Here is a 26,651-nt window from a genome sequence, read left to right as displayed (position 1 = left end):
GCACTGAATTTGGTTGCAACTGAACAGATTCGTTAATTTCTGCCGACCGGTTTCGGTTTAAATTATGCCAAAATTCAATCAATATCAAATTTTTTATCGTAAATTTTTCCGATTAAAGTGATCACAGAAAATAATATTATAATAATTACAGTGTGAAAAATCAATGCTCCAGGTCGGACACCTGGTAGATTGGATTATCGATCAATAGCGATGACATGGGCAGTCAATTAACGTGGTAATTAACACGTTTTTGTTGTGATATGTCAATAATCACCTAGAGGCATAAAAACACACGGGTAGGACAATATTTCTATTTTACAGAGACTAATGGAAAATATCAGATTTCTTGGTTAAGTTTTGCGTTAAGGTCAACTTTTCTCCTTACAGTCAAAGCAATTGCTTTAAAACTTGCAACACTTGTTCACCATCAAAAGCTGACTCTGTTCAGCAAGAAACATAACTCCATCCTGCTTTTTGCAAGAATTATGGCCCCTTTTGGACTTAGAAAATATCATAAAAACACACGGGTAGGACAATATTTCTATTATACAGAGTCGAAAAAATCAGACAAGCGTCTGCACCTGCAAGGCGCTGCTCTTGTTTAAATTTACGCACCCACCTGTAAACAGTTTTCTCTGATACTGCAGACTTCCCGTATGAGGAATGCAGTTCACTGATAATCTGCGTTGTAGGTTTTTTCTAAAAAAAAAACAACATTCCTTTTGTGTGATTTTTGATTTAATTTCAGATTTTTGTTGTTTTTTCATCTATAGCTACATGTATTTTGCTTGGTGTTTATGACTAAACCTGATACAGAACTTAATATCTCCAAAACGGTACAGTAGTTTTCAATAAAACTTTGCAGCATTATAAATGGGTAATTCATGTATAGTCCATGTAAAACAAGAGTTTGTTGCATGTCAAACTTCAACAGAAGTGCATGATTGTCATTGTTACAGTTGTAAGCTAGCAAGGCCAGTAGAGGGTCTGGCCCTGATGGGTTTCTTGTTCATGATTTTAATGAAAGTTTTACTTGCAGTCAGTTGTTCTATGATGGGCATCAACAGTTAGCAGTGAACCTGGCCTCCGTGGTGAAGGCCCATCCAGCATGCCCGCCATCAGATAGACTTCTCAAGGTCCTCAAACTTGGACTGAAAGCAGAAGAAGGTATTATTCCTTATGCTTGTTGTCGTTTTTTTATAAGAATCAAATCATTGTTTGGTTTGACTGATTTGTAAACATTGTTCTGTTAAATAACGTGGTTTTATTTATACTTGTTTATACGTATTTTTTGCATAACATGAATAAAATGCCTTTATAATTATGTTGATTTTTTCACAAATATGTCTAACAGGAAATAATTTAACTTGCACATTAATAGTTGAGTGGCAATTTTAGGTACAAAACGGTTGCTTAACATGATAACAGAAAATCAAGCTTGTTTTTATGGTATAATATTGTTAATAGTTTGTGAAGGATGATATTTTCGTCAGTGATCACATCAAGGATTATTTATTTATGGTCTGTTGACCGTATGAATGATTACATGTACATCAAGAAGACAGCTGTATCTATTAGACCTTAAAATCCAGTTTGGTCCTGATTTATCAGAATGATATTCTTCTTTATTTTTGCATTGCAGATGAGACAGGGGAAAAGACGTTCAAAAGTGAATACATCACCCCCGGGGCAGGAATAGATCTGGAGTTTGAAACTGATGGTATGTGTATTACGATCCCTAGGTCCCTACAAAATGGGGAGTCAGGCTTATTGATTTGCTCTTTGTGTACAATTATCATAATTGGAACACATATGCCATATGGTTACTATATGTGGGTCATGTACGTTCGCCTCAAATATCTGGTATGTGAACTCTTATTTGGCTGAATTGGTTCAAACATGATTCAGCCTAACAAGGCATGTTACATGCAACATAATTTCCTGCTGAAAATGATTTTGCAACATGAAAAACAAAAAACATTTAAATTACAGATTCTGTATGTATTCTATATCAAAATGATTAATTTTAAGCTACCATAGAGTGGCAATTCACTGTAAATATTTATCCAAACAGCAAAAACTAAAATTGGGTATAGGATCTTTTTAGTTTTTCAAAATACTGATGTTATGGTCAGTTTTCCCCCAGTTGCTTTTCTTCCATGAGGAAAAAATAGACCAGTTGGTTTTCCCTCCTTTTTCCCCCACTACAAGTTTCACTACTTAGTGGATAATTTGTAGGGGTGTAACGATACATCGAACTATCAATGCATTGCGATACTGAGTGTCCTGATAGTATGCATCGATAGAAAAGTCACGATCCAATAACAATCGCCAATAGTTCCTTCAACAATCGATAGTTTCGATAGTTTTGAAATTTTAGTAAATAGAGAAATAATTAATAATTTTATAAACCAAGAAACAGAGCCAGCTTTCATTTGCACCTCAGAAAATGTTTACGTCTCCATTACAATAATTACAGTACCCTCACGGAATTAAACTACCATAAAGGACTGAGAAGTCTGGGAGATAATCAATAAATTTAGTTTCTTAGAAACTTTGATTAAATATATTTAAATAACTTGTTAATCTTAAATGAGAAAAAGTACTATGGACATGGAGAAAGTAGGCTTCTTTTATTATGTAGCAAACTGTTCGGTAGGGCCCTTCATTTAGTGCTGGTACACCTTAGTCCGACCCATCAATTTTTCGTCTTTTTCGATGCTTTGGTTATTAAAAACGTTGACATTCGCAATAAAATGGCAGATTCGTTTGAGTATACCTTGCATAGGTTTATTGTTTTACTTATTGTTTCAAAGCCAAGGAAGGCATAACATATTTAATGTTAGATGTATTTCTGTCTATTTCAGTTATAGAGACATCTCAATGTGTATTAACAGCAATTATAAACAGTGCCGTGACTTACACTGTGTAATAATGCCAGTTGGTAGTTTTTCTGTATAAAACATGGTGGCCGATAACTATTGCAATAGTATCGCAATAGTAACCTGCAATAGAATAGTATCGCAATAGTTTTTCAGCAATATCAATAGTATTGCAATAGTCAAAATTGGCCTCAATAGTCACCCCTAATAATTTGTAAAAAATAATATTGAAGAATTTATATATATACTGATATATCATTTAACAGAATTTATTTCATCTGACCTTTATTCATCAAAAATGTTTTATAAATAAAATGATGAATCAGTTAATAACTCATTATTATGGTTGTCAAGGAAGGGAGTAAAATCATGCGCATTCAGCATTCTTTAGCTGTTACAAAGTGTTGTTCTTGTAACGGTAGACGAATGCCAAATTGCATAAGAGAATACATACCGATAAAGCACATATTTTCACTGGGTTGCGAATTTGAAATTTTGAGTATGTTTGCGAGGTTTAATATTAGCAAAATTGTAAAAATGGTATCCTACTCGAATTTGAATTATACTAATGATTATTTAAGCGAGGATTAATTTTTGCAAGATGTAGAGCTGTGCAAATATAGCAAAAATAAAACCATCGCGAAAATTTCTGCTTTTACAGTAATTGGTCATAATTACAGGTCCATACCCTAAAAACAGTCTATTGTAAAGAAAATAATAAGAACATAAATTTTAGAGGAAAGCAAATAAAGTTACCAATGCACACCCTGTTTCATACTGACTAGTCACCACAAATAATTGTCCAGTCATTGCTTCTCAAAATGGATTTTGAACTTTCTTAGAACAAGTTAAGAGTTTAAAAGGTTTGGGAACTTTCCAAGTGCAGTTCATAAGGAATGGAAACACATCAGTGCTGAGAAAGACCTAATACATTTATATTTCAGTTCAGACAATATCTCCGGAAGCAGCTCTTTATGAAACATGCTATGTGACAGCCCACAAAAGTGCATGCAGAGTGGGTGTCTTCCATCCAAGTGGTAAATATTTTCATTTATTATATACCTATATAAATTCTGTAAAAAAATCTGCTTGTATTTCACAATTAAGTATGAGCAGGCAGAAAAAAATCCGTATTGTACCTTCATTAATATCCATGGCCTGACACAGTGCTATAAATAACGCACATAAAAACTTCACTTTAAGTTCCATTTTAATATCGATAAACACTAAAGATTTCACAAACAAAAAGGTAGACTCGGAGGTATATAATAAAAGGGTCATTTTAGCAGTAGCTATATCTGGGATTTTGTATTTGTCTCTAGTGGATTTTGCAAGGTCGGATCACACTCGGTGCTTGCGCGCCTCGTGAGATCTGATCTGGCAAAAGTCCACTCGAACTGAATACGACATCCCAGATCAAGCTACTTTTATAATAACCATATTTTATTATAAGTTAATTTGAACTTGCTTGTGAATGAAATATGAGTCATTTTCCAGTCAGCTGCCTTATTCTGCAGTGTTGTAAATCTGAATTTAGAGAAAACTCACGTAATCAGCCTTGTGATTGAGCTCAGAAATAACCATTGAATCTGATGCTTGAAAATCTAGCCTTTTTCTCAAAACTGGGTTGTGTTTTCTTTAACACTGGTGATTTTATGCAAATGCTTCAGTAGAATCAGATCTACAGGCCTCCATTTTTAAGCTTGTTCTATTTGCAAATGATCAAGACATTCAAAATAATTCTAAGGAAATCACTCATCCCACCATCTCAAAAACGGTCTTACAGAAACATTGAGTAATGTAATGAATTCTGTTTTTAGAAAAGATGTATTATTTGATTGAAATTGTTAATTTGAAATGTCAAAAAAAAAGAAAACACAGGAGACAGTGACACCTTGAAATATGTTGGCATCTGTTTATATATTAAAATGGTTTTCAGTTAAACAGCTGTATCTTGCATGTTAGATAAGAATAGGTTCATTTTAAACAACGATGAGAATGTCAAAATTTATCTAAAGGATTAAACTACAGTAGAGATCTATAGCAAAAAAAATTAATTTGGTAAGAATTGTGTACAATTTTGTATTGTGTATCATTCGGTTTGGGCAGTACCATTTATTATTCGAAGGGTTGTTCTCTGTAAATTTACTGACTGAAAAGTGAACACTGCAGACCATGATCAGCCTGGTCGCAAAGGCGGAATCACTTGCCGCCAGCAGGCAAAAGGTTAAGTAAGATTCATATATTTTACACCCAAAATACCATGTTTTCAAAAGCTGTGTAGTTTTTCTCTTTTTCTGTTTTTTACACATGTATTTTTTTCTAAATTTCAGGTCAGTTAATTGCCACAGGATCAGATGATACCTCAATTAAGGCAAGACAAATCTTACTAAGTATTGTGTATATTGTGTTCATACACACCTGCCAATCATTGCTTCTCCTCTTTGAAAATTATAATGCAGCTCAGTTTCTCTCATTTACTGTCTGCTGACTCAAGTTAAGCTCTTGTCCATTGCAGTTTATCTCACAACTTGAATCAAAGATGTAATATTTATAGGTTATTAGATTTGTATCGAGAAATATGCATGAGTTCTGCAGCGGAAATATTGAACAACTTTAGGAGCGCAAGAACGAGTGCATATTTCTTAATGCAAATCTGATAATCTTTTCATTACATACGCATCTGCACCTAAAATTAGATAAAACTTTGTTATTAAGCCTGGGTGAAATTGAAAATATCTTCATTAAAGAACTTTTAAATGCGACGACAGGCACAAATGACGTCACACACCCGATATGAAATTTGAACGTCAATATAGAAAAATATTGACGTTTCAGGTTCCGCTGAAACTTAACAGAGTTATTAAATAATTATGTAATAATTATTGTTCTGTATTTTGGTATTTCATTTTGACTGAAGCCAAACCAACACAACAATTCCTTTACCTAACACCCTCTTCACAGATTTATTAGAGGAGTTAAACAGCATCTGCAACACTGTGCCTTTGCATCACGGGGCTTTTGAGGTAAATATAGAAAACAGTAGACATTTCTTAAGACTATAATTCATGTGATGGATCTTTTCGTAAACTGGTATGTTAAATACCTTATGAGAAAACATATTTTTTATTTCCTTACTTCTATTGTCAGATCTTGGATGTGGAGAGAATGTTAGCCAAAAGTGCCACACCCCCTGAAGTGATTGCGCAAGAGACTCCGCAACAAGCCATGGAAAATCATCCTGTCATTAGAACATTATATGATCACAATGGGGTATGTAACCACACGCGGTGTATATCATGATTCATATTGTTTCAGCCACAAGTTTTTAGCTCGACTATTCAAAGAATAGTCTAGCTATTCTACTCACCCTGGCGTCGGCGTCACACCTTGGTTAAGTTTTTGCATGCAAGTACATACAGCCATCAATTAAAGGCATATAGCTTTGAAACTTATTTTTTCTTTTTCTAGGTCAATTACCAACCTCTCTGGGTCAAGTCCCATAACTCTGACATGTATTTTGAGCAAATTATGCCCCCTTTTGGACTTAGAAAATTTTAGTTAAAGTTTTACATGCAAGTTACTATCTCCAAAACCAATGCAGATATTGATTTGAAACTTCACATGTGTCTCCGGGGTTATAAATCTAGTTGATAGCAGCAAGTCCCATAACTCTGACCTTCATTTTGGCCAAATTATGCCCCCTTTTGGACTTAGAAAATTCTGGTTAAAGTTTTGCGTGCAAGTACATACAGCTATTTCTAAAAGGTATATATATTTGAAACTTATTTTTTCTTTTTCTAGATCAATTACCAACCTCACTGGGTCAAGTCCCATATTTCTGACATGTTTTTTGAGCAAATTATGCCCCCTTTTAGACTTAGAAAATTTTGGTTTAAGTTTTACATGCAACTTATTATCTCCAAAACTAATGCAGATATTGATTTGAAACTTCACATGTGTCTGCGTGGTTATAAAACTAGTTGATAGCAGCAAGTCCCATAACTCTTACCTTCATTTTGGCCAAATTATGCCCCCTTTTGGACTTAGCAAATTCTGGTTAAAGTTTTGCGTGCATACAGCTATTACTAAAAGGCATATAGATTTGAAACTTATTTTTTCTTTTTCTAGATCAATTACTAACCTCACTGGATCAAGTCCCATAACTCTGGCTTGTATTTTGGGCAAATTATGCCCCCTTTTGGACTTTGAAATTCTGGTTAAAGTTTTACTTGCGAGTTTCTATCTCCAAAACTAATGCAGATATTGAATTGAAACTTCACATGTGTCTTCGGGGTTATAAAACTAGTTGATGGCAGCAAGTCCCATAACTGATATGCATTTTGGTCAGATTATTCCCCTTTTGAACTTAAAACTCTTTTGATATTTAACCTTTTTGGGTAATATTTTACTGCTTCTGGGACAATATTTCGAATAGTCGAGCTTGGCTGTCTTACGGACAGCTCTTGTTTCATTAGGAGCCAGTTGCTGCTTAAGTTGCCAAGCCCAAACTAAAACTTGTTTGAAATGCTGAAAGTTTCACACGGCTTGACCTTACTAACTGCCCTATTGTCCGGGGCAGGGAAAAAGTGGAGTGCAGATAGGCATAAAATGATACTGACTTGACTAAAACCAAATATATGAAAGATTGCATGAAATACTTCTCAGAAAATCATGTACTACTGTTTTCGCTGTACTGCATTGTAATACTGTAAATCACTTTATATTAGCGTAATTTTTATTTCGCGAATTCCGACACCCTGAATTAATTCGCGGATTTATGAATTCGCGACGCAAGGGTCAGAAATTTAAATTCGCGAAGGTTCTTATCTTATATTGGCGAAATTTCAATTCCGGAAGTCCTGATTATATCAATGCCAATTGTTCAGTACCGTACCGAATTTATGCATGCCAAAGACTTGTTAAACACATGGTCCGTAACGGTTATTTCATATTAGCAATCGGTTACTTTATTCACACAGACTGAAATAAGTGAGCCTTTAAATCCTTTATTCAATTTACTGGCGATTATTCTTATTACACTTAATAGCTGATAAAATGTTCAAAGTTTTTTACAGCCATTTCATAAATAGCCAACGTACAAGTTTATAATACAATGGTGTGATAAATTGTCCCCAAATCGTTATTGTTGTCTAAACAAAATGTGTAAAAAATCAGGTTTGTTGAGAAGATAAGGGATGATATGGATCTTCCCCTAGGGCAAGACGTGTGCTGCTTGTTTGACACATACGTGCATCAAGGAGATGCTCTCCGTTAAAAACTGCCAGCTGCATGTAAATCTAACCTTTAGCAGTATATTCTACATGTATTATTCATAATATATTGAAATGTGAAATGAATTGAAATTCATTCAATAAACATTGATGTACAGGCGGCTAGTATTCATTGCTGAACTTGACCGTATTTTGGATATATTTTCGGATATGTCTGTATGTTATGGAAGGATATTTACGCAGATTCATGATTTCGCGATGCACCCGATTCGCGAAAAATAGCGAAAATTAAAACACCGCGAATAATACCGGATTTACAGTACTTCATCACATCACCATGTTACACTTAGGCAACCAAGAACTGGATTCGGGCAAGTAAAAAAATAGCTGAAATTGCCCTTTTGGCAAGTGTACCACAGAGTTAAAGTCAAGCCCAGTTTTAGAAAAGTTAGAAATGCAGATGGTGTTATTTTATGGAATTGCTTACCTCCCTTTAATAAGTATTGCTTTGTAAGTTAATTTTAAATGCCCTGGAAATCTTATTTCAGGAAATAACTACACTAGACTTTCATCCTCATCACCAGATTCTGGCATCTGGCAGCAAAGATTTTAGTGTCAGATTCTTCGAATATTCAAAACCTTCAGTGAAAAAAGCATATAAAAGTATACAGGTAACGCAGATATATTCTCAACTTGTACTGTTGTCCATCTCTAGGTATATATCACTGTTTGTACCTTTTAAAAATCTTTCACCTTTTGTAGGTATGTCTGATAATCACTTCAGTTTTAATATTCTACTTGCAACATTTTTTTAGTAACCAGACAATTTACTTTCATATAACAAGTGTAATAACAATTACTACATGTTTTACTGACAATTTTAATCATTCTGATAGCATGTCCATCATTACTGACTGACAGGATTGCTTGTTCTCAGTCATACTTCTTATACGCCCATCTCGGAAAGAGCGGCGGTCGGCGTCCAAAAGTATGTCCGCTCTCTAAGTCGAACAGTTTTCATCTGATCTTTGCCAATCTTGCTGACAATGTTTGTTGGCATTATATCTCTGCCAAGTTTATAACCACCCAAATTGCCCCAGGCACTCTTGGATAATGGCCCCTGAATTACTTGAAATCTGCGAATTTAGCCTTGTCCATTCAAACAGTTTTGATCTGATTGTCAGTTTCATCCCATATTGAACCTCACAAATACCTTCATTCCTTCTTACTCTTTTTTGGGGGTTAACAAGGCATACAACATCAACATTATTACATTTATGATACGTAACTGAATATTTAGACGGGCGTATTTTGTGACAGTCTGGCACTCTTGTTACAGGTTATGTACAGTTTTAACCTGATTCATTAAATATTTCCTAAGGTAATAGTAAGTAATACTAATTTTTAAATGTTATACATGTAGCTGTGAAATTTAATTGACTAGATGGGTATTTCATCATGGTATGAATTCGAATTTGTGGAATGAATTTTGAAGATAAAATAAATGGCAATTTTATTAGATTATTGGGTTTTAAGTCCTCAACATTTATTCATGGTTTCACATGCATGTTGATTTTAAAAGAGTTGTTTGACAGACCTTGTATACTGTACTTAGTCTACATGAATTTGCTTTTGTCTAACTAGTCATACAACCAATATTGCTTGTTAATATTAGAAAACTAGTTCTCCATTCTACACTTACAGTAACTGTTGTTTTCAAATGAACAGAGTAAAAAGTAAAATGCCTGGAAGCACTGAGCACATCAAGCTCAACCAGAGCGTCGCTTTGTAAATCATAAGCAGCTCGCTTGTTGATACAGTGATATTGTTACTTAATAAGAGAAAGATCTAATAGATAACTGTCATACCTATTAGAAAAATGTGCTGTCATAAATATTGTGTATCTTTCTACTGCCTGTAAATTAAGGGGAGTTCTATCATTAAATGGTTATGGTCACCAGTTTCAAACCACTAAGCCCATCACCAGTGTGGGTTCAGAAACCTCGGTTGGAGTGGAGTTTTCTTCATGTGAGGTAATCTTCCAAATGGCTTATGGGAAGTTGGTGGTTCTACCCAGGTGCCTGCCCATACCTTAAACAATACCAGGCATTGTACTGTAGGTCTTCCTCCACGGTGAAAGGCTAGAAAGGTTGCAGTGGGGCCTAATTTGTGTCGGTATTACTCTAAACCCAACAAAATAGAACAAACTAATTTAAAAATTAACAATATATTTGTTATCTTTAACTAGGAGGCAGCAGAAGTAAGGACGTTATCATTTCATCCTGGTGGAGACTTCATTCTTGTTGGCACTAATCATCCTACAAGTAAGTCTTCCAGCTCTAATAGATACAAATTGTGTCTTTCTTGGTATGTGATGAAGTGTATTGGTTTTGTCTTGTCCAACCATTTGTTCACCAATACCTGTTTGTGAATTCATTGAAATGGATCTCTAAGATGCTAGGAAGGCATTAGATACTAGTAGCTAAGTATTAGCACTTAGGTTGCATTTGTCCATTAGTCGCCTTTTTGCCTGACAAAATTTATGTCACATACATGTATTCCTAAAAGTCTTTGACCTAGAGACATGAAAGTTTAAAGGAATGTTATCCAGCATGTAAATGAATGTTGTCCAGTATGTAAAATTGTGCACCTGGGATTTTGTTTGCGACTTCACTCTGTAAGAACAGGATTATGACCCCTGACTTTGTCAAAAATATAAAGGACCTAAACGACTGTGTTGGGCATATTTCTAAAAGGATTTCATCTAGAGTCATGAAACTTTGTAGAAATATTATTCAGCACTTGAAGGTGTGCATCTGAGTTTTTATGTATTTGAGATATGCGTAACATGCCTTAATGTATGTGTTGTGTTTATCTTCAAAAGTATTTGACCTTTTATGTTGATTTTTCATGAATTGCAAAAGTTGTCCACACTTCTTAACCACTGGTAGGATTTTTATAGTGATGATAGCTGTGAAATGTAATTATACATATCATCCTGATGATCTGGTCTGATAATAGTTCATTCAGTAATTCCCCTTTGACCATTTTAACATTAATCTTCTCCATCACTATTTCTACTAAATTGCTAGTCAGATTTCATGAAGACCTGATGCACAAATTCAAGCTCCTTCATAAAACGACCTGTTTGATTGTTTCACAATAGAATTACATGTGTACATATTTTCAGTAATCAGATCATATATGAGCCAAAATTAAAATAATTTCAAGGAGAGATAATGATTTGAAAAATGAAAAAGAATGTTGAAACAACAGTATTAAAAACTGTATATATTTAAATTTGTATTTCAGTTCGGCTTTATGATGTGAACACGTTTCAGTGTTTTGTTGGAAGGAATCCGAATGATCAACATCAAGCTGCAGTCACATGTGTAAGCTTATCTGGTCATCACATTACTAATTTTACCACTTACAAATTAAAACATTAAAATTAAATAATTAAGTATAATTAAGCTTTTACAATGTAACTGAAATTAGGTATTCAGATATAGAATTTAGACATAAGCTCATCATGTATCAAGGAAGTTGTAGAATGTAGACATTAAGTTTATCAACTTGGAAGGAAGTTATGGCATTTAGACATACGTTTTTCATTAAACAAGTAATTTTACAATTTAGACAAAGTACTGGTATATCATTTAGAAAACTTTTTTTTTCAGCCTTGAACATAAAGAAAATATGTGAAACAGTTTCAGCAGTTTAAATGTTCATTTCATTGAAACCAGAATTTTCTAGTCCATTTTTAAGAGGAAAAGCACTTTTTAATGTTTTTAATGAATTATTGGAGTAAACTATTATCGGTACAAAATAATCTGGTATTTTCACAGAGCATTACATTAGATATAGTGAGAAACACTAAAAATTAGTGCAGTTTAGTTTAAAGGAAGATTTGTTTTTGTAAGAAGATCAAAATTTCTATAACTTGTGAAGGTATCTTGGAGTTTCATTCATAGTTATGCCACATTAAAAAATAACTGGTGTTCACTGAAAGAAAGATAATATAATCTTACACGTAATGAGGAATTAAAATGTTTTGAGATAGAGGAAGGGTTTTTTTCTCACAAAGTTTTAAATTATTTGAATGGCAGAACTACTGAATGTCACCAGAAGGTCTGATGTTCACAAATACAATATTTCCTTTTCACATAAACTACTCATGCTTTTGTTTTATTTACAGGCAAAATACAGTCCTAATGCCAACCTGTACACAACATGTGCTAAGGATGGTCACATCAAGATCTGGGATGCTGTGTCTGGTCTCTGTATTAATACATTCAAGAATGCTCATGATGGGGAAGAAGTGTGTTCAGTACAGTTTACACGAAATTCTAAGGTACGTTATAAACTATAGTAGACATAATAATGCTGTGACAATTTGTCAGTTCATGACTCAGACACCTTTAACTCAGCGGTCAAATACCAGGCACAAACATTCACCATATCAAGACATTGTCATATTAAAAATCTCAGTCTCCTAGATAAGATGTCAAAACAACACTTTGTGTTCAAATAGTTATTTTGCAGGATTTATTTCCTTGAGAAATTGTATTCATTTTAGAACATTGTTCTGCATAGTTGTACGATTTAAATAACTTAGCACTAATTACCACCATAATTTGATACTCTTTTGTGTCTTTACTTTGGCCTCTGTGACATAATGTCCTACTGAGTCAATGACACATTACTTGTTTTATACAAGGATTTCTTCAAAGTGGCCGAGTGATTAAGGTCATTGGCTTCAAATCACTAGCCCCTCACCAGTGTGGCTTCAAGCCTCGGGGCATTGAATTTTTCATGTGAGGAAGCCATATAGCTGGCTTACCGGAGGTTAGTAGTTCTATCCAGGGGCCTGCTCGTGATGAAATAATGTACAGAGGGGCACCTGGGGTCTTCCTTCACTGTCATTGCTGGAAAGTCGCCATATGACCAATAATTGTGTAGGTGTGAAGTTAAATCAAACAAAAACAACATAAAAACCCCTTCAAATTTAATGTTTGTAAAGGAAAGCTAATACTTTGACTAAATGTTGTTATTTCAAGGGGCTCAGTTGTCAAGTTTGCTGACTTTATATCACTTGCCCTTGACACTGCTGTAGTCTAAACTTCGCTGTGGGTGTAGAATTCATATATACGAAGAAGCTGGCTTACGGGTTTTGAGTGGTTCGCTTCATGTACCTACCCATGTCTGAAATAGTGCCCGGAGGGGTTATTTGGGTCTTTCTGTACCATGAAATGCTGGTAAGCCACCATGTGACCTGTTACTATTGATGTGATGTTAATCCAACAAAAATAAAGTTACGATTTCTGTTCTTTTTAGAATTATATATTGCAATCAGTTTCTCTTTATAGTAGAGGAACACTTAAATCAGTGCTGTGGGGCTTGAATGATTCTGCTTTACAACCAGTACAGGTCATTTGTGCAGTCTGATCAACATCTGCACTGTTCGCTATACAGTCAGTATCTTTCCATATGTACCCCTTTTAACAGTTAATGTTATGTCCAAATTGAAAGATGGACAAGTTCATTTTAGAAATATAGCATGGTAAGGGATAAACCAGTGCTGTGGGACTTGAATGATGTAGCATGTAGCATGTTTCATCACCTTTTATGGGCAAAATTATACTGAATCTACTGTAATAGAATAGTTACTTTGCTTGTTTGTTTTCAGTGCTTTTTGATTATACATGAACTCTGCTAACTAGTTCTTTTCTCTGTGAACATTTATTTATTTATTTCTAGGAACCATAAGTTAGTGGGTATTGAAGACAAAGGAACAAATGATCGTATCTGCAGTGTTTGGCTGATCATGTGTATTTATATTACATTTTTTGTACTTATAGTATGTTTTATCAAGTGGGAAAGACTCGCTAGTGAAGTTATGGGAATTGTCAACCAACAGATGTTTGATTGTTTATACTGGAGCAGGGACCATGGGGAAGCAGGAACACAGAACTAAAGCCTGTTTCAACCATACAGAGGATTATGGTACGATCATTACTGTGGATTCATTCATATTTGTGAGGGATTAAATTTTCATGAATTTCGTGGTTGATTCAAGCTGCAAAATCAGATTCAAATGAAACAGTAAAGTGCCCATTTATTCTGAGTTCAGCAGCCAAAATCTTCGAATTTGTATCCCCATAAGTATTAGCTTTGACCAAATCCTGAACGTTCATGCCCTCAAAAGAAAAGGATTTCACTGATGGGTTGCATTGGTTGTGATATGAAGTATCAGTAAGTTACATAGAGTGACCACTTTCAGTCTAATATGCAAAAGATCATGCTTTATTGTTAAAACCTTTTAATGCCCCTGGTGTCAAAGAAGATGTCATGTAGTGTTTGAACTGTTCATTCAATAAGTGATAATCCTACAGTTTCAAGTTCAAATGCCACTTGGTATACATCATGAAAATAAAGTGAACTTGCTCAAGTTAAGGTACTTTCATGTCCAGTTTGTTTGGCTTTTACAATACTACAACTACTACTGTAGTTTGTGTACTCAGCTCTTTCTACAGTTCCTGTCCAGTCCAAATGAAACATGGTATGTCACATTTAATAACATGAATTGGATATGCATTTTATTATTATCAGTATTTGATGAAATCTAGGTGAAGAATGAAACTAGTTGAGATCAAAGAAATGCCTGTTAACACTGCAGAGGACTTATTTTATACATGTACCTAGTCTTCATGAAACTTTTTCTGAATTCTTGAAAGAAAATTCAGAACTTGGTTATCTTTGGTCAAAGACTAGGTCATTAGGTCAACTTGTAAGGAGAGTATACTTCTGTATTAAAGATTTTGAGAACATTATGTCTTTGTTTATGGATGAGAAACAGAAATATAGGAGAAATACCAGTCTTGATGATGGTAGAAGATTAGTTTTGCTTAAGTTAAACACACCGGTAGTATAAATTTAAAATTAAAAAATCTGAAAGTTGTTTCTATCATTTGAAATGTGGTCAATACCCCGAGTGTATAGTGTTAAAACACTCTTGCTATACATTATTTCGATTCTAATATGCCCTTAACCTAAAACAGTAGATGAAATATAGTAGCGCTCTTTCTTGGTCGCAACAAAAACATTGACGTCACCGCACGTTAACGTGACGTCATTCTAGCGTAAGAGTGTTTTAACAGAGACAAGCATATTAGAATGCATGATAAATCTCTGCTGATGGTGTATATAAAATTTGATTTTCCTATTGTGTTTTGCTGAACCAAGATGGAGTTATTTAAGCATAAGTATAAATTTGAGATATATACTTTGCTTAAGGAATGACCTGTTGTATTATACTTGTTCATTATTTGCATTATCAACTACATATTTAGTTGAATTAATTAGAAATGCAGGTTTGAGAAATCATTATTGTCTCCCTTTTCCTATCTCATTGCACAACCATGATAGGTTGAAAGTAAATAAATTCAGATTTACTGAAACAAGACACAGTTTCAAAACTTTCATAAGTCAATGAAATATATGTACATTTGTAATAGGGATTTAACACTATTTAGTGGGTCTTTGTGTTCCTTAAATAAATCTCTAATAGTATATAAAAAAAGTAAAAAGTGTCATGAAATATTACTTAAAGGTGATTGGCCACCTTTAAACTCCTGGCAGTAAAATTCAAAGTTTTGCTTAGAAAGTTATAATTAGTAATATTTACCAGAAATAAGGAAAAGTTTCTGCTTATTTAAGTGTTGTTTCCTGTTCAGAAAATTGTAACAGGTAAAAATGGCCAACGCTAAGAAAAACAAATTTCTACCAATTTCATGAAAAAATTGTAATACGTAAAAATTGACATTATTAGATAAAATTTATTTTTCCCTATTTCAGTGTTGTTTCCTGATGAGAAAACTACAAGTCTGTGTTGCTGGGATTCAAGAAACGCTGAGCGGCAAAGACTTCTTTCTCTTGGTAAATAAGCATTTTTATGTAGACTGTTCATAGAGCTATTTCACTTATCCATTCATCTGCATCCATTTCCGCATCCCAGTTGGTTAAGTTTTTAGCCACCTGAGCAATGCTCATGGTGAGCTATTTTGATCATGCTGTGTCGGTCCTCTATCATGCATCTGTCATTCTGTGCGCAAGTCCATACGGATTTGTTTGTCCGGACCATAACTTTGACACGCATGGAGCAATATTGTTTATATATGGCATGAATTTTAACCTCAGTGAGATGGAGTGTCCTGCACAAAACCCAGATTTATATCTTAAAGGTCAAGGTCACAGTTGGAAGTCAAAGGTAATGTCAGATTTTGTCCGGCCCATAACTTTGACATGCATTGAGCAATCTTGTATATATTTGGCATGAATAATTAACTCAATGAGGTGGAGTGTCATGTGCAAACACCAGGTACCTATCTCAGAGGTCAAGGTCATAGTTAGTTAGGACTCAAACACCATATACATACAGCCACATAATTATGCAATTTTGTGTGCGTCAAATTGCAATTTACTGTGTCAGTGCGTCCCAGGGAAGGGAGGGGTGGGGTACACTCACTGCAGAAATATACCGAGATACAAATGAGCCGCACCATGAAAAAACCAGTATATCCCCATTCTGTGAAGGTTGCATAAAAATGTTGGCAGCTTGTCCTTCATATTAAACAATCAAGCATTGTTAAGGATCAAATTTTCATGCAAATCAGCCATCCAGGTAGCTTCTGAAAGATTTCTGGTTCTTCAGAGGTACCAGTCTGTTTCTGAAGGCATATTCGATTTTTTATACGCCTGTTTCTGATTATGTAAAACTCCGTGGCAGGCAGGCTTGTTTGTCCAAAAGCATGTCCACTCTCTTGCAGACAATGTTTTTGGGCATAATATCTCGGCCAAGTTTGATAACCATCAAAATCACATCAGGCACACTCGAGTTATGGCCCTTGAATTACTCAAAATCTGCAAATTTAGCCTTGTCTGCCCTCTAAGTCAAACAGTTTTCATCCGGTCTTCACAAAACTTAGTGACAATGTTTGTGGGCATAATATCTCAGCCAAGTACAATAACCAGCAAAATCGCACCAGGCACACCTCATAGTCAAATAGTTTTCATCTGATCTTCACCAAACTGACAATGTTTGTGAGCATAATATCTTAGCCAAGTTCGATAACTTTTACCAGCAAAATTGCCCCAGGCACTCTTGTATTTAGGCCCTTGAATTACTAGAAAAAAAAACTGCAAATTTAGCCTTGTCCGCCCTCTAAGTCAAACAGTTTTCATCCTATCTTTACCAAACTGACAATGTTTGTGGGCATAATATCTCAGCTAAGTTCAATAACCAGTCAAATCACCGCAGGCATGCTTGGATTGTGGCCCTTGAATTACTTTAAATCAGCGAATTTAGCCTTGTCCGCTCTCTAAGTCAGTTTTCATCCGATCTTCACCAAACTTGCTGACAGTGTTTGTGGGCATAATATCACAGCTATGATAAGCAGCCAACTTGCCTTAGTCTTGGATTATGGCCCTTGAATTAGGCCAAGTTCGATGACGGGCGTATTTTCTGACAGTCTGCCACTCTTGTTTTTTCTTAAATACAGAAACATAATTAAGGGTAATTATGATTGTGAATAAATCACTCCCCTAAAGGACAAGCATTGACTGCGTCCCATTATTTTTTTTTTTCATTTTTAATTTTCCATCGATATTTATAATCAACATGTGAAATTTTGTACCCTCACCCGGTCACCTCCACTGCCCCCCCACCGGCTCCCTCTCCCAAAAAAAAAAACAACATTCATTTTCTGTTAAAATGATTTTGACAAAGAAATTATTTGCTTCTTAGTAACATCCTTAAATTTTTGCCAGATATATTTTTTTGTCATTCCTCATCTCGAGCCCTTTTGGCGGGGGATACCAATTCATCGAATTTGCTTGTTTCGACAAATTTTTGGTTAAGGTTTTGTATGTAAGCTGGTATCTCAGTATCCACTAATCGAAATAGATTGAATCTTTACACACTTGTTCACTTACATGATATGACATGCAGTCCGTAGGTTCAATAACTCTACTTTTGTTTTTCACAAAATTATGCCCCTTTTTCAACTTAGCTGTTTTTTAGTTAAGTTTTTATATGTTAGGTGGTATCTCAGTACCCACTAATGGGAATGGATGGAAACTTCACTTACATGTACTTGTCCACTGTTATGAGCTGATAAGAACTGTGCAGGTTCTGTAACCCTGTTTTGCATTTGTACAAAATTATGTCCCTTTTTCAACTTTTGTATTCATTGAATTGATAAAGCTTTGAATAGTCGAGCGTTGCTGCCCTCCGACAGCTCTTGTTAATAATTAAATCACTACTACAGGACAAGCATTGGTTACATGCAGAAATGATAATTTATATATTTCAGGTCACAATGGAATTGTTCGGTGCATCAATCACTCGCCAACAGGACCAGCATTTGTTACATGTAGTGATGACAATCGTGCCCGCTTCTGGTACAGAAAGGCCGACTCAGACTGATGGACATGTCATATAGTTGTTTAAATAATACAATAAAAGAAAGACATTTAATTTGATGAAATAACGATAGGGCAGAATGTAGCTGGCCTAGCCATGATTAAAACTTGGATAAAATCTTAATACTTCAGCCATGTTTAAGCCTATTTGATATACAAACATATCTACTGGATATTTTTCAGGATTATTAACTGTTAAAGGTTTGTCAAACTTAAGCTTTGTTATATGTTTTTAACATTGCTTTCAAATACTCTGTGTAAAATAATGCTGGCCTTGGAAACAGTATTGTGAAACATTTGAGGCAATGTAGAATATTGAAGAATTACTGGTCTAACATTTTAGTTTAAATTTGCTCATTGAGGGAATATGCTCTATGAAAATGTAAGGGAGTGAAATTGGTAAGCTTTTGTTTGGTTATATGAAATTAATCAATTCTGGAGGGTAATTAGATTTTGAAAATTTCACATCATTTATCTGACAGGTTTATTATATTAAATGTTTTTAATTTAGAAAAAAAAATCTGTTGTTTTCATTGAAAAGTTCGAACAATATTATTTCTGTAAAATTTTGTTTACACAACTAGATTGAAAGTATTTTATATACAATATACTTGTTTATCTATTTCTGTAATCAAATAGTTTTCTGCATTAGAATCAAATCCCTTTATAAATTTCTGCAGTATGAAAACATTTTCAGTGATTTTTTTTCAGATATGAATAAAGGTGTATAATTATGGCTGTGATTTTGTTTTGATTATATTACAAAAGGCAGACATTGAATTGATCATGTAATAGAATACAATACATGTAGAAGATCTTTGAAGCATATACATGTAATGTGTATAAGAAAAACTATGTAGAGATATATTGATTTTATGCTTTCTATCTGTCACAAAAGTTTGTCCAAACTACTCTGAAACTATTGGTGGGATTTCAACTAATCTTTATAGAAAGGTTCAGTACAATGGCTAGTTTTGCATATTATCAGTATTCCTAAGTTGAATGAATCTAAGTGTGTCTGTCATCTTGATAACAAGTGGTTAAGTTTGCTGACTTTGAATGATTTGTCTTTTGACACTATCTTCTCACCAGTTATAAACTACCCCGGATGGCCCGCCCGCTTAGCTCAGTAGGTAGAACGTTTGGTCTACGGATCGCGAGGTCATGAGTTCGATTCTCGGGCTGGGCGTATGTTCTCCGTGACTATTTGATAAACGACATTGTGTCTGAAATCATTAGTCCTCCACCTCTGATTCATGTTGGGAAGTTGGCAGTTACTTGCGGAGAACAGGTTTGTACTGGTACAGAATCCAGGAACACTGGTTAGGTTAACTGCCTGCTGTTACATGACTGAAATACTGTTGAAAAATGGCGCTAAACCCAAAACAAACAAAACTAACCTGGATGAGGAAGTCATCAAGCTGCTACAATTGGTTGTTCAGTGCACATTACTATCCCTTCATGTTATAATATAAAGCAGGACGCCTGAAGTTTTCTTCCACCAATGAAGCAGGGAAGTTGTGACTAATGTTTGATTTGGGTGAAGACAGTTTGATGTCTGTCTGCCATGCATTCTCCGTTTATTCATTCGGACACATTTCAAACCTCGAGTTAGCCGGACCTTTCATAAATTACGTGTTCAGTAAAAGACCAGATATATAAGAATGACAATGTTCCCTGTCATTATCACGTGATGAGCCAGAAAAGTAGTTTGCTTCAAAGTAAAACCATTGACAGCATTTTTCTAACATTATAGTCAATGCAGACTGCTTCATTATTATTTGAAATAAAATGTCTTTGCCAAAACAATTCTTAAAATTATCTCTAAGTCCTCCCAGTCTCAAGGTTTGTGTTCCTTTAGGCTGTTCTTAACAAGAATTCATTTTTTAGCTCACCTGAGCACTAAGTGCTCAAGGTGAGCTTTTGTGATCACCGTGTCCGTCATCCGTCCATTGTCAACAATTTGACTGTTAACACTCTAGAGGTCACAATTTTGGCCCAATCTTAATGAAACAGTCAGAATGTTACCCTTATTAAAACTTTGGACGAGATCGATATTGGGTCAGGTGGGTAAAAAACTAGGTCACTAGGTCAAGTCAAAGGAAAAGCCTGTTAACACTAGAGGTCACAATTTTGGTCCAGTCTTAGTTAAACTTGGTCAGAATGTTACCCTCAATAAAATCTTGGACCATTCTGATATTGGGTCATCTGGGATCAAAAACTAGGTCACCAGGTCAAACCAAAGAAAAAGCTTGTCAACACTCTAGAGGCCACATTCATGACTATATCTTCATGAAACTTTGCCAGAATGTTAATCTAGGTCAAGTTCGAATCTGGGTCATGTGGGGTCAAAAACTAGGTCACCAGGTCAAAACAAAAGAAAAGCTTGTTAACACCATAGAGGCCACAATTATGACTGTATCTTCATGAAACTTAGTCAGAATGTTAACGTTGATCATCTTTAGGTCAGGTTCGAATTTGAGTCACGTGGGATCAAAAACTAGGCCACCAGGTCAAATCAAAGGAAAAGCTTGTTAACACTAGAGGCCACATTTATGATCATATCTTAATGAAACTTGAAGAATGTTAATCTTGACGATCTATAGGTCAAATTTAAATCTGGGACAGGTGGGGTCAAAAACTAGGTCACCAGGTCAAATCGAAAGTGAAGCTTGTTAACAATCTAGAAGCCACATTTAAGCCTGTATCTTCATTTATGACCATATCTTAATGAAACTAGGTCACTAGGTCAATCAAAGGAAAAGCTAGTGAACACTCTAGAGACCACATTTTTGACCATGTCTTTATGAAACTTGGTCAGAATGTTAATCTTAATGATCATAAGGTTAAGTTCCAATCTGGGTCAGGTGGGGTCAAAAACTAGGTCACCAGGTCAAATCGAAAATGAAGCTTGTTAACAATCTAGAAGCCACATTTAAGCCTGTATCTTCATGAAACTTTGTCAGAATGTTAATCTTGATGCTCTTTAGGTCAAGTTTGATTCTGGGTCATGTAGGGTCAAAAACTAGGTCACTAGGTCAGATTAAAGGAAAAACTAGTTAACACTCTAGAGGCCACATTTATGACCATATCTTAATGAAACTTGGTCAGAATGTTAATCTTGAATTTTAGGTCAATAGGTCAGGTGATCGATACAGGGCCTTCATGGCCCTCTTGTTTAAAAACAGAAGCCTTCCAGATAGTAATGTTAATTTTTGACACTGAGGTTTGAGTAGGACTCTGTCTAACATAGAACGTTTTCTGGCGATTCTTAGACTTGTGGCTCATGTTTATTTACTTTGAAACTGGGACTGGATTATTTATTTACTTGAGTATAAGGAATATTTCCACCTCGCTCTACCTCTGAATTTCTAATTGTTGTCACCTTATTAGAAGCCACTTACCATACTAATATTACTACTACCATAGTGTGGGGTTGGTGGTGGGCGGGGGCTCAAGAGCACAATAAAAACTTTTCTATAATAGTTTTAAGTTTCAAATATTTTGTAATGCAGCAAAGATAGAAATTTATATACTTTAAAGTACTCACGACATGTGTCATTAAATAAGTTAAATAACACATGCTATACGACATACTTAAAGCATGTACAATAATAAGACATAATGTTTACTCATACAAAGAAAAACACAAAGTGATACTAGTAGTAACAAGTTTCATATATCATGTACTTGTTAAGCCATGAGAAAATAATCCCAAAAGCGAAAATGGAAGCGTTTACATTTTTGATAGATTGTAATGTATTGTAATGTACTTATACAAAGCTATCCTGTTCAAGTTACCACTTTCTATTAACATATCTCGTATGAGATTTTTTATGCCCCCGGCATCTACTGATGCGGGAGACATATAGTGATTGTCCTGTCCGTCCGTTCGTACGAGGTTAACCAAATGGGACCGTTTTTGTCTAGCATCAATACCCCTTACTAGAATGACGTGATTCTACTGCAGATGTAACCTGTGACCATTCCTCATCTTCAGACATCACCTGACCTCAGTTTGACCTTGACCTCATTTTGGACTGGTTGCTTTATATGGGCCATCTCTTGGTTAACCAAATGGGACCGTTTCGTCTAGCATCAATACCGCTTACAAGAATGAATTGATACTAATACAGATGTAACCTGTGACCATTCCTCATCTTCAGACATCACCTGACCTCAGTTTGACCTTGAACTTATCCTCGTTTTGGACTTAGGTTGCTTTGTATCGACAAGCATGCCACAGGGGGCATCAAGCGTTTATTGAACGCAGCTCTTGTTTTACATGAAAGCTTGCATGTAACTAAATGCTTATACAAATCATTTCGACAATGTAAATATACATAATAATAATGTTATTATTGATACAGAATACAATACATATATTTTAAGGTTCATGTAACATGTTTTAATACCTACCAAAACGTTTGGCACTGTACCATTTAAACAATTGTATGTCATAATGTGTTTATTATTTACATAACTGGAGAAGCTTTTCGCAGCGAATGCTGCATAGAGTATGAATTATAAAAACCTTAAATACAAGAGCTGTCACTATTAGTGACAAATGCCCCAGAAGCGTGCCCAGGAATGCTACAGTTGTGTGTGCGCAAAATATGCAGGAATAGTTTAGGTATGAATCATTTTGTGCGACTCGCCTTCTCAATATTGTTAACATTTGTCTGAAAATATTTTCAAATCCCTTGATAAATCGCAGAGTTAAGGACCAGACAAGAAACAGAACATGTTAGCATTTGATTTCTAAGTGTGACCTTGACCTTGGAGCTAGGGGTCTGGGTCTTGCGCATGACACGTCATCTCATTATAGGGAACATTTATGCCAAGTGATTTTAAAATCGCTTCGCCGATGGCAGTGTTATGGATCGGACAAGAAACAGACTATGTTAACCTTTAACCTCTAAACCTCTAAGTGTAACCTTGACCTTAGAGCTAGGGGTCTGGATCTTGCGCATGACACAAGAAACATTTGTGCAAAGTAATTAAATAAAGCCTTGATGAATGGCAGAGTTATGAACCAGATTTCTAAGTATGACATTGGCCTTGAAGCTAGGGGTCTGGGTCTTGCACATGACACGTTGTCTCGTAATGGTGAACATTGATGCCAAGTTATTTCAAAATCCCTTCATGGATGGCAGAGTTATGGACCGTACACGAAACAGACCCTGTTAATCTTTGACCTCTAAGTGTGACCTTGACCTTAGAGCTAGGGTCTGAGTGTTGCGCAAGACACGTCGCCTCATTATTGTGACCATGTATGTCAATTTATTTCAAAATCCCTTTAGGGATGGCACAGTTACAGCCCGGACAAGAATATACACGGACGCACTGACGGAGCCGCATAATAAAATCATTTTAGGTAAAGTACCAAAACGCCTTGTATTCATCTTGACCCTATGCTAAATAATAGGTGTTTATATGTACAAAACATGATAAACATGTTAAAATAAATCTTACTACACATATATTGTGAACGTGAAAAAAGCTTCTAATACCCTAAAAAAAGAAAAACGTTACAGCAACAACGTCAACTTCAAACAGCTATGCACAAAAGTATATGCCACAAAGTTAAAATCAAAAAGAAAAACGTCACAGCAATAAAGTCAACTTCAAACAACTCTGCACAAAAGTATAAGCAACGAAGTTTAAAACCAAAAAGTAAAATGTTACAGCAATAACGTCCAACTTCAAACAGCTATGCTCAAGTTTAAAATAAAAAAGAAAAACGTTATAGCAATAACGTCAACTTCAAACAGCTATGCACAAAAGTATATGCCACAAAATTAAAATCAAAAAGAAAACGTTACTGCAATAACGTCAACTTCAAACAGCTATGCTCAAGTTTGAAATCAAAAAGAATAACGTCAACTTCAAACAGCTATGCACAAAAGTATTAGCCACAAAGTCAAAATCTAAAAGAAAAATATAGCAATAACGTCAACTTCAAACAGCTATGCACAATAGTATAAGCCACAAAGTTTAAAATCAAAAAGAAAAACGTTACAGCAATAATGTCAACTTTAAACAGCTGTGCACAAAAGTATTAGCCATAAAGTTAAAATCGAAAAGAAGTAAAACGTTACAGCAATAACGTGAAATTCAAACAGCTTGCACAAAAGTATAAGTCACAAATTGCACATAGTTCTAAACAGTACAAACTTACACAACTTCCCTAACCTAGATGCTTTAATAGAATGAGGATCAATTATCTAAAAATGAATGTTTGTTCTTTAAAACGGTATGAAATTAAAGGTTGCTATTTTGTGGAAGACTCGAGGTGTGTTGTGTTTTCATGTCTATTTTCATTTGTACGAAAAGAAATTCTTAAACACACACAGAATAGCTTGTTCAAGACAAATTATACCCCCAAAAAGGAAAGAGAAGCCTGTGTACCAAGACTTGTTTAAATCTGTCAAACCTTCTATGAATTATTGTGCGGAAACCATGAATTTGGCAAATTTTTAGTTGGAAAGGGGCCATAACTACGTAAAAAATTGGTGGCTTGTAGCCTAGGTCGAACTTGACCTGTATTTTATCATGTTACACATGTGTACCAAATTTATTTAAATTTGTCATTCCTTTCATGAGTTATTTTCCGGAAACCATGAAAACCACAGACCGACCGACAGACCGATCAACAAGCTCACTCCTATATACCCTCCCAAACCTCGTTTGTGGGGGTATAATGAAGCTCATGTGTTTAAATCACCCGGGTTAAAGAATATATATATAATAATTATATATAAAAAATCCTGAATATAAAGGTTCTGACATTTTAAATATTAATTGTGCCGAAACTTATTTGAAAATATGAAAAAGTAATACACTGTATTAGTCCAGTCTACTACTATGGTGATTATGAAAACTTATTTTTCAAATCAGTCTATCACCAAATCAAGCACATGATCCTCTCTTGTTTATTTGGCGAATCTTCTGAATATATTCTGAAGTTTTTAAAAAAATCTTGGTTTAATCATTGTTGGAAACAGTTTGAGCCGGACGTGCAGAACTACCTTAAGAGGAGGCAACAAAAACATCAGTCGTAATCCTAAAATAAATGTTTTCTATCTGCATGTATTAGCACACGAAGACAAAACAAGCACTTGTTTAAAATAGTACACCAGTTACGATAGTACCGTAGCGTGAAATGGAAACTAGAAACAAATATTCAAAACACATCGAAAAATCAATAGCACACTGAATTTAAATATTTGTCTAACTAATGTAAACTCGTACTACAATATGAAAAAAACAGGACATTAATCTGTATTTGTCAATATAAATTTCCATATACTATTTTTAAACACAATTATTTTCAGGGGATTCATAGAGGGTGTGTAGTAAATTCGTTCCTATTCGTTTTGTTACCCTAATAAACTGTATAGTGTCGGATGAATTTTGTTGCACGTCTTGCATTGTTACTGTAAAACCTATTTAGTATACAAGAATGTCATCAAATACAATTTTGCATGTAGACCGTAAGCTAGATTTCACATTTAAAAAGTGTGCCAAGTTTGGATAATGCCATCTCGGATAAAATCAAGCTGTTGAATATTTTACAGGCTAGCTTTTCCATTTTGTAACTAATATTGAGTGAACGTTTTCATTTTCTGATGAATATACCTATAAGCTACTTTAGCCAGAACCATGAACTTATTTAAGTGACCAGTACATGTAAACTGTATAATTAAGTGGATAGGGACAGTGAAAATACTTGCCTTTTCGAAATTGAGTGATTTCAATATATATATGTTTTATAGACAAAGAATCCAGTTTGTCCGGAAATTATAAAAGTTTTATTCAATTTTCTAAAACTGATATGCGTTCTTGTTTGAATGTTTAAATTACAGCGGCACTTGCCTCCTCATTGGAAATTAAGCCTTTGGTTAAAATAGGAACGAACATTTTACACACCCTTTACATCTAAGAATCGGTATTAGAAATATCTCTATCTTTTTATTTATACATTTTCACTGGTTACAGAAGAGCTAGTGTTTGTACCGAAGGTCAACACGATTTAGTATGGTTGTTAAAA

At 34.8% G+C, this 26,651-nt stretch overlaps 1 protein-coding gene across 1 annotated transcript; it reads left to right on the top strand.

Moving 5' to 3' along the window:
• The first annotated feature begins 215 nt into the window (after positions 1-215).
• LOC123527669 (cleavage stimulation factor subunit 1-like) lies at positions 216-19,334 on the top strand. Its single transcript, XM_053534240.1, has 13 exons — positions 216-235; positions 1,040-1,167; positions 1,643-1,720; positions 3,827-3,919; positions 5,216-5,256; positions 6,033-6,155; positions 8,665-8,787; positions 10,365-10,440; positions 11,429-11,508; positions 12,315-12,470; positions 13,978-14,122; positions 15,974-16,054; positions 18,490-19,334. Exons 1-13 carry the CDS (start codon positions 216-218, stop codon positions 18,600-18,602), a joined length of 1,257 nt encoding a protein of 418 aa, XP_053390215.1. The 3' UTR covers positions 18,603-19,334.
• Positions 19,335-26,651: the final 7,317 nt, after the last annotated feature.

The sequence above is a fragment of the Mercenaria mercenaria genome, unplaced genomic scaffold, assembly GCF_021730395.1.
Source record: "Mercenaria mercenaria strain notata unplaced genomic scaffold, MADL_Memer_1 contig_3511, whole genome shotgun sequence".
Classification (NCBI taxonomy): Eukaryota; Metazoa; Mollusca; class Bivalvia; order Venerida; family Veneridae; genus Mercenaria; species Mercenaria mercenaria.
This window is presented reverse-complemented; position numbering and strand designations above follow the sequence as displayed.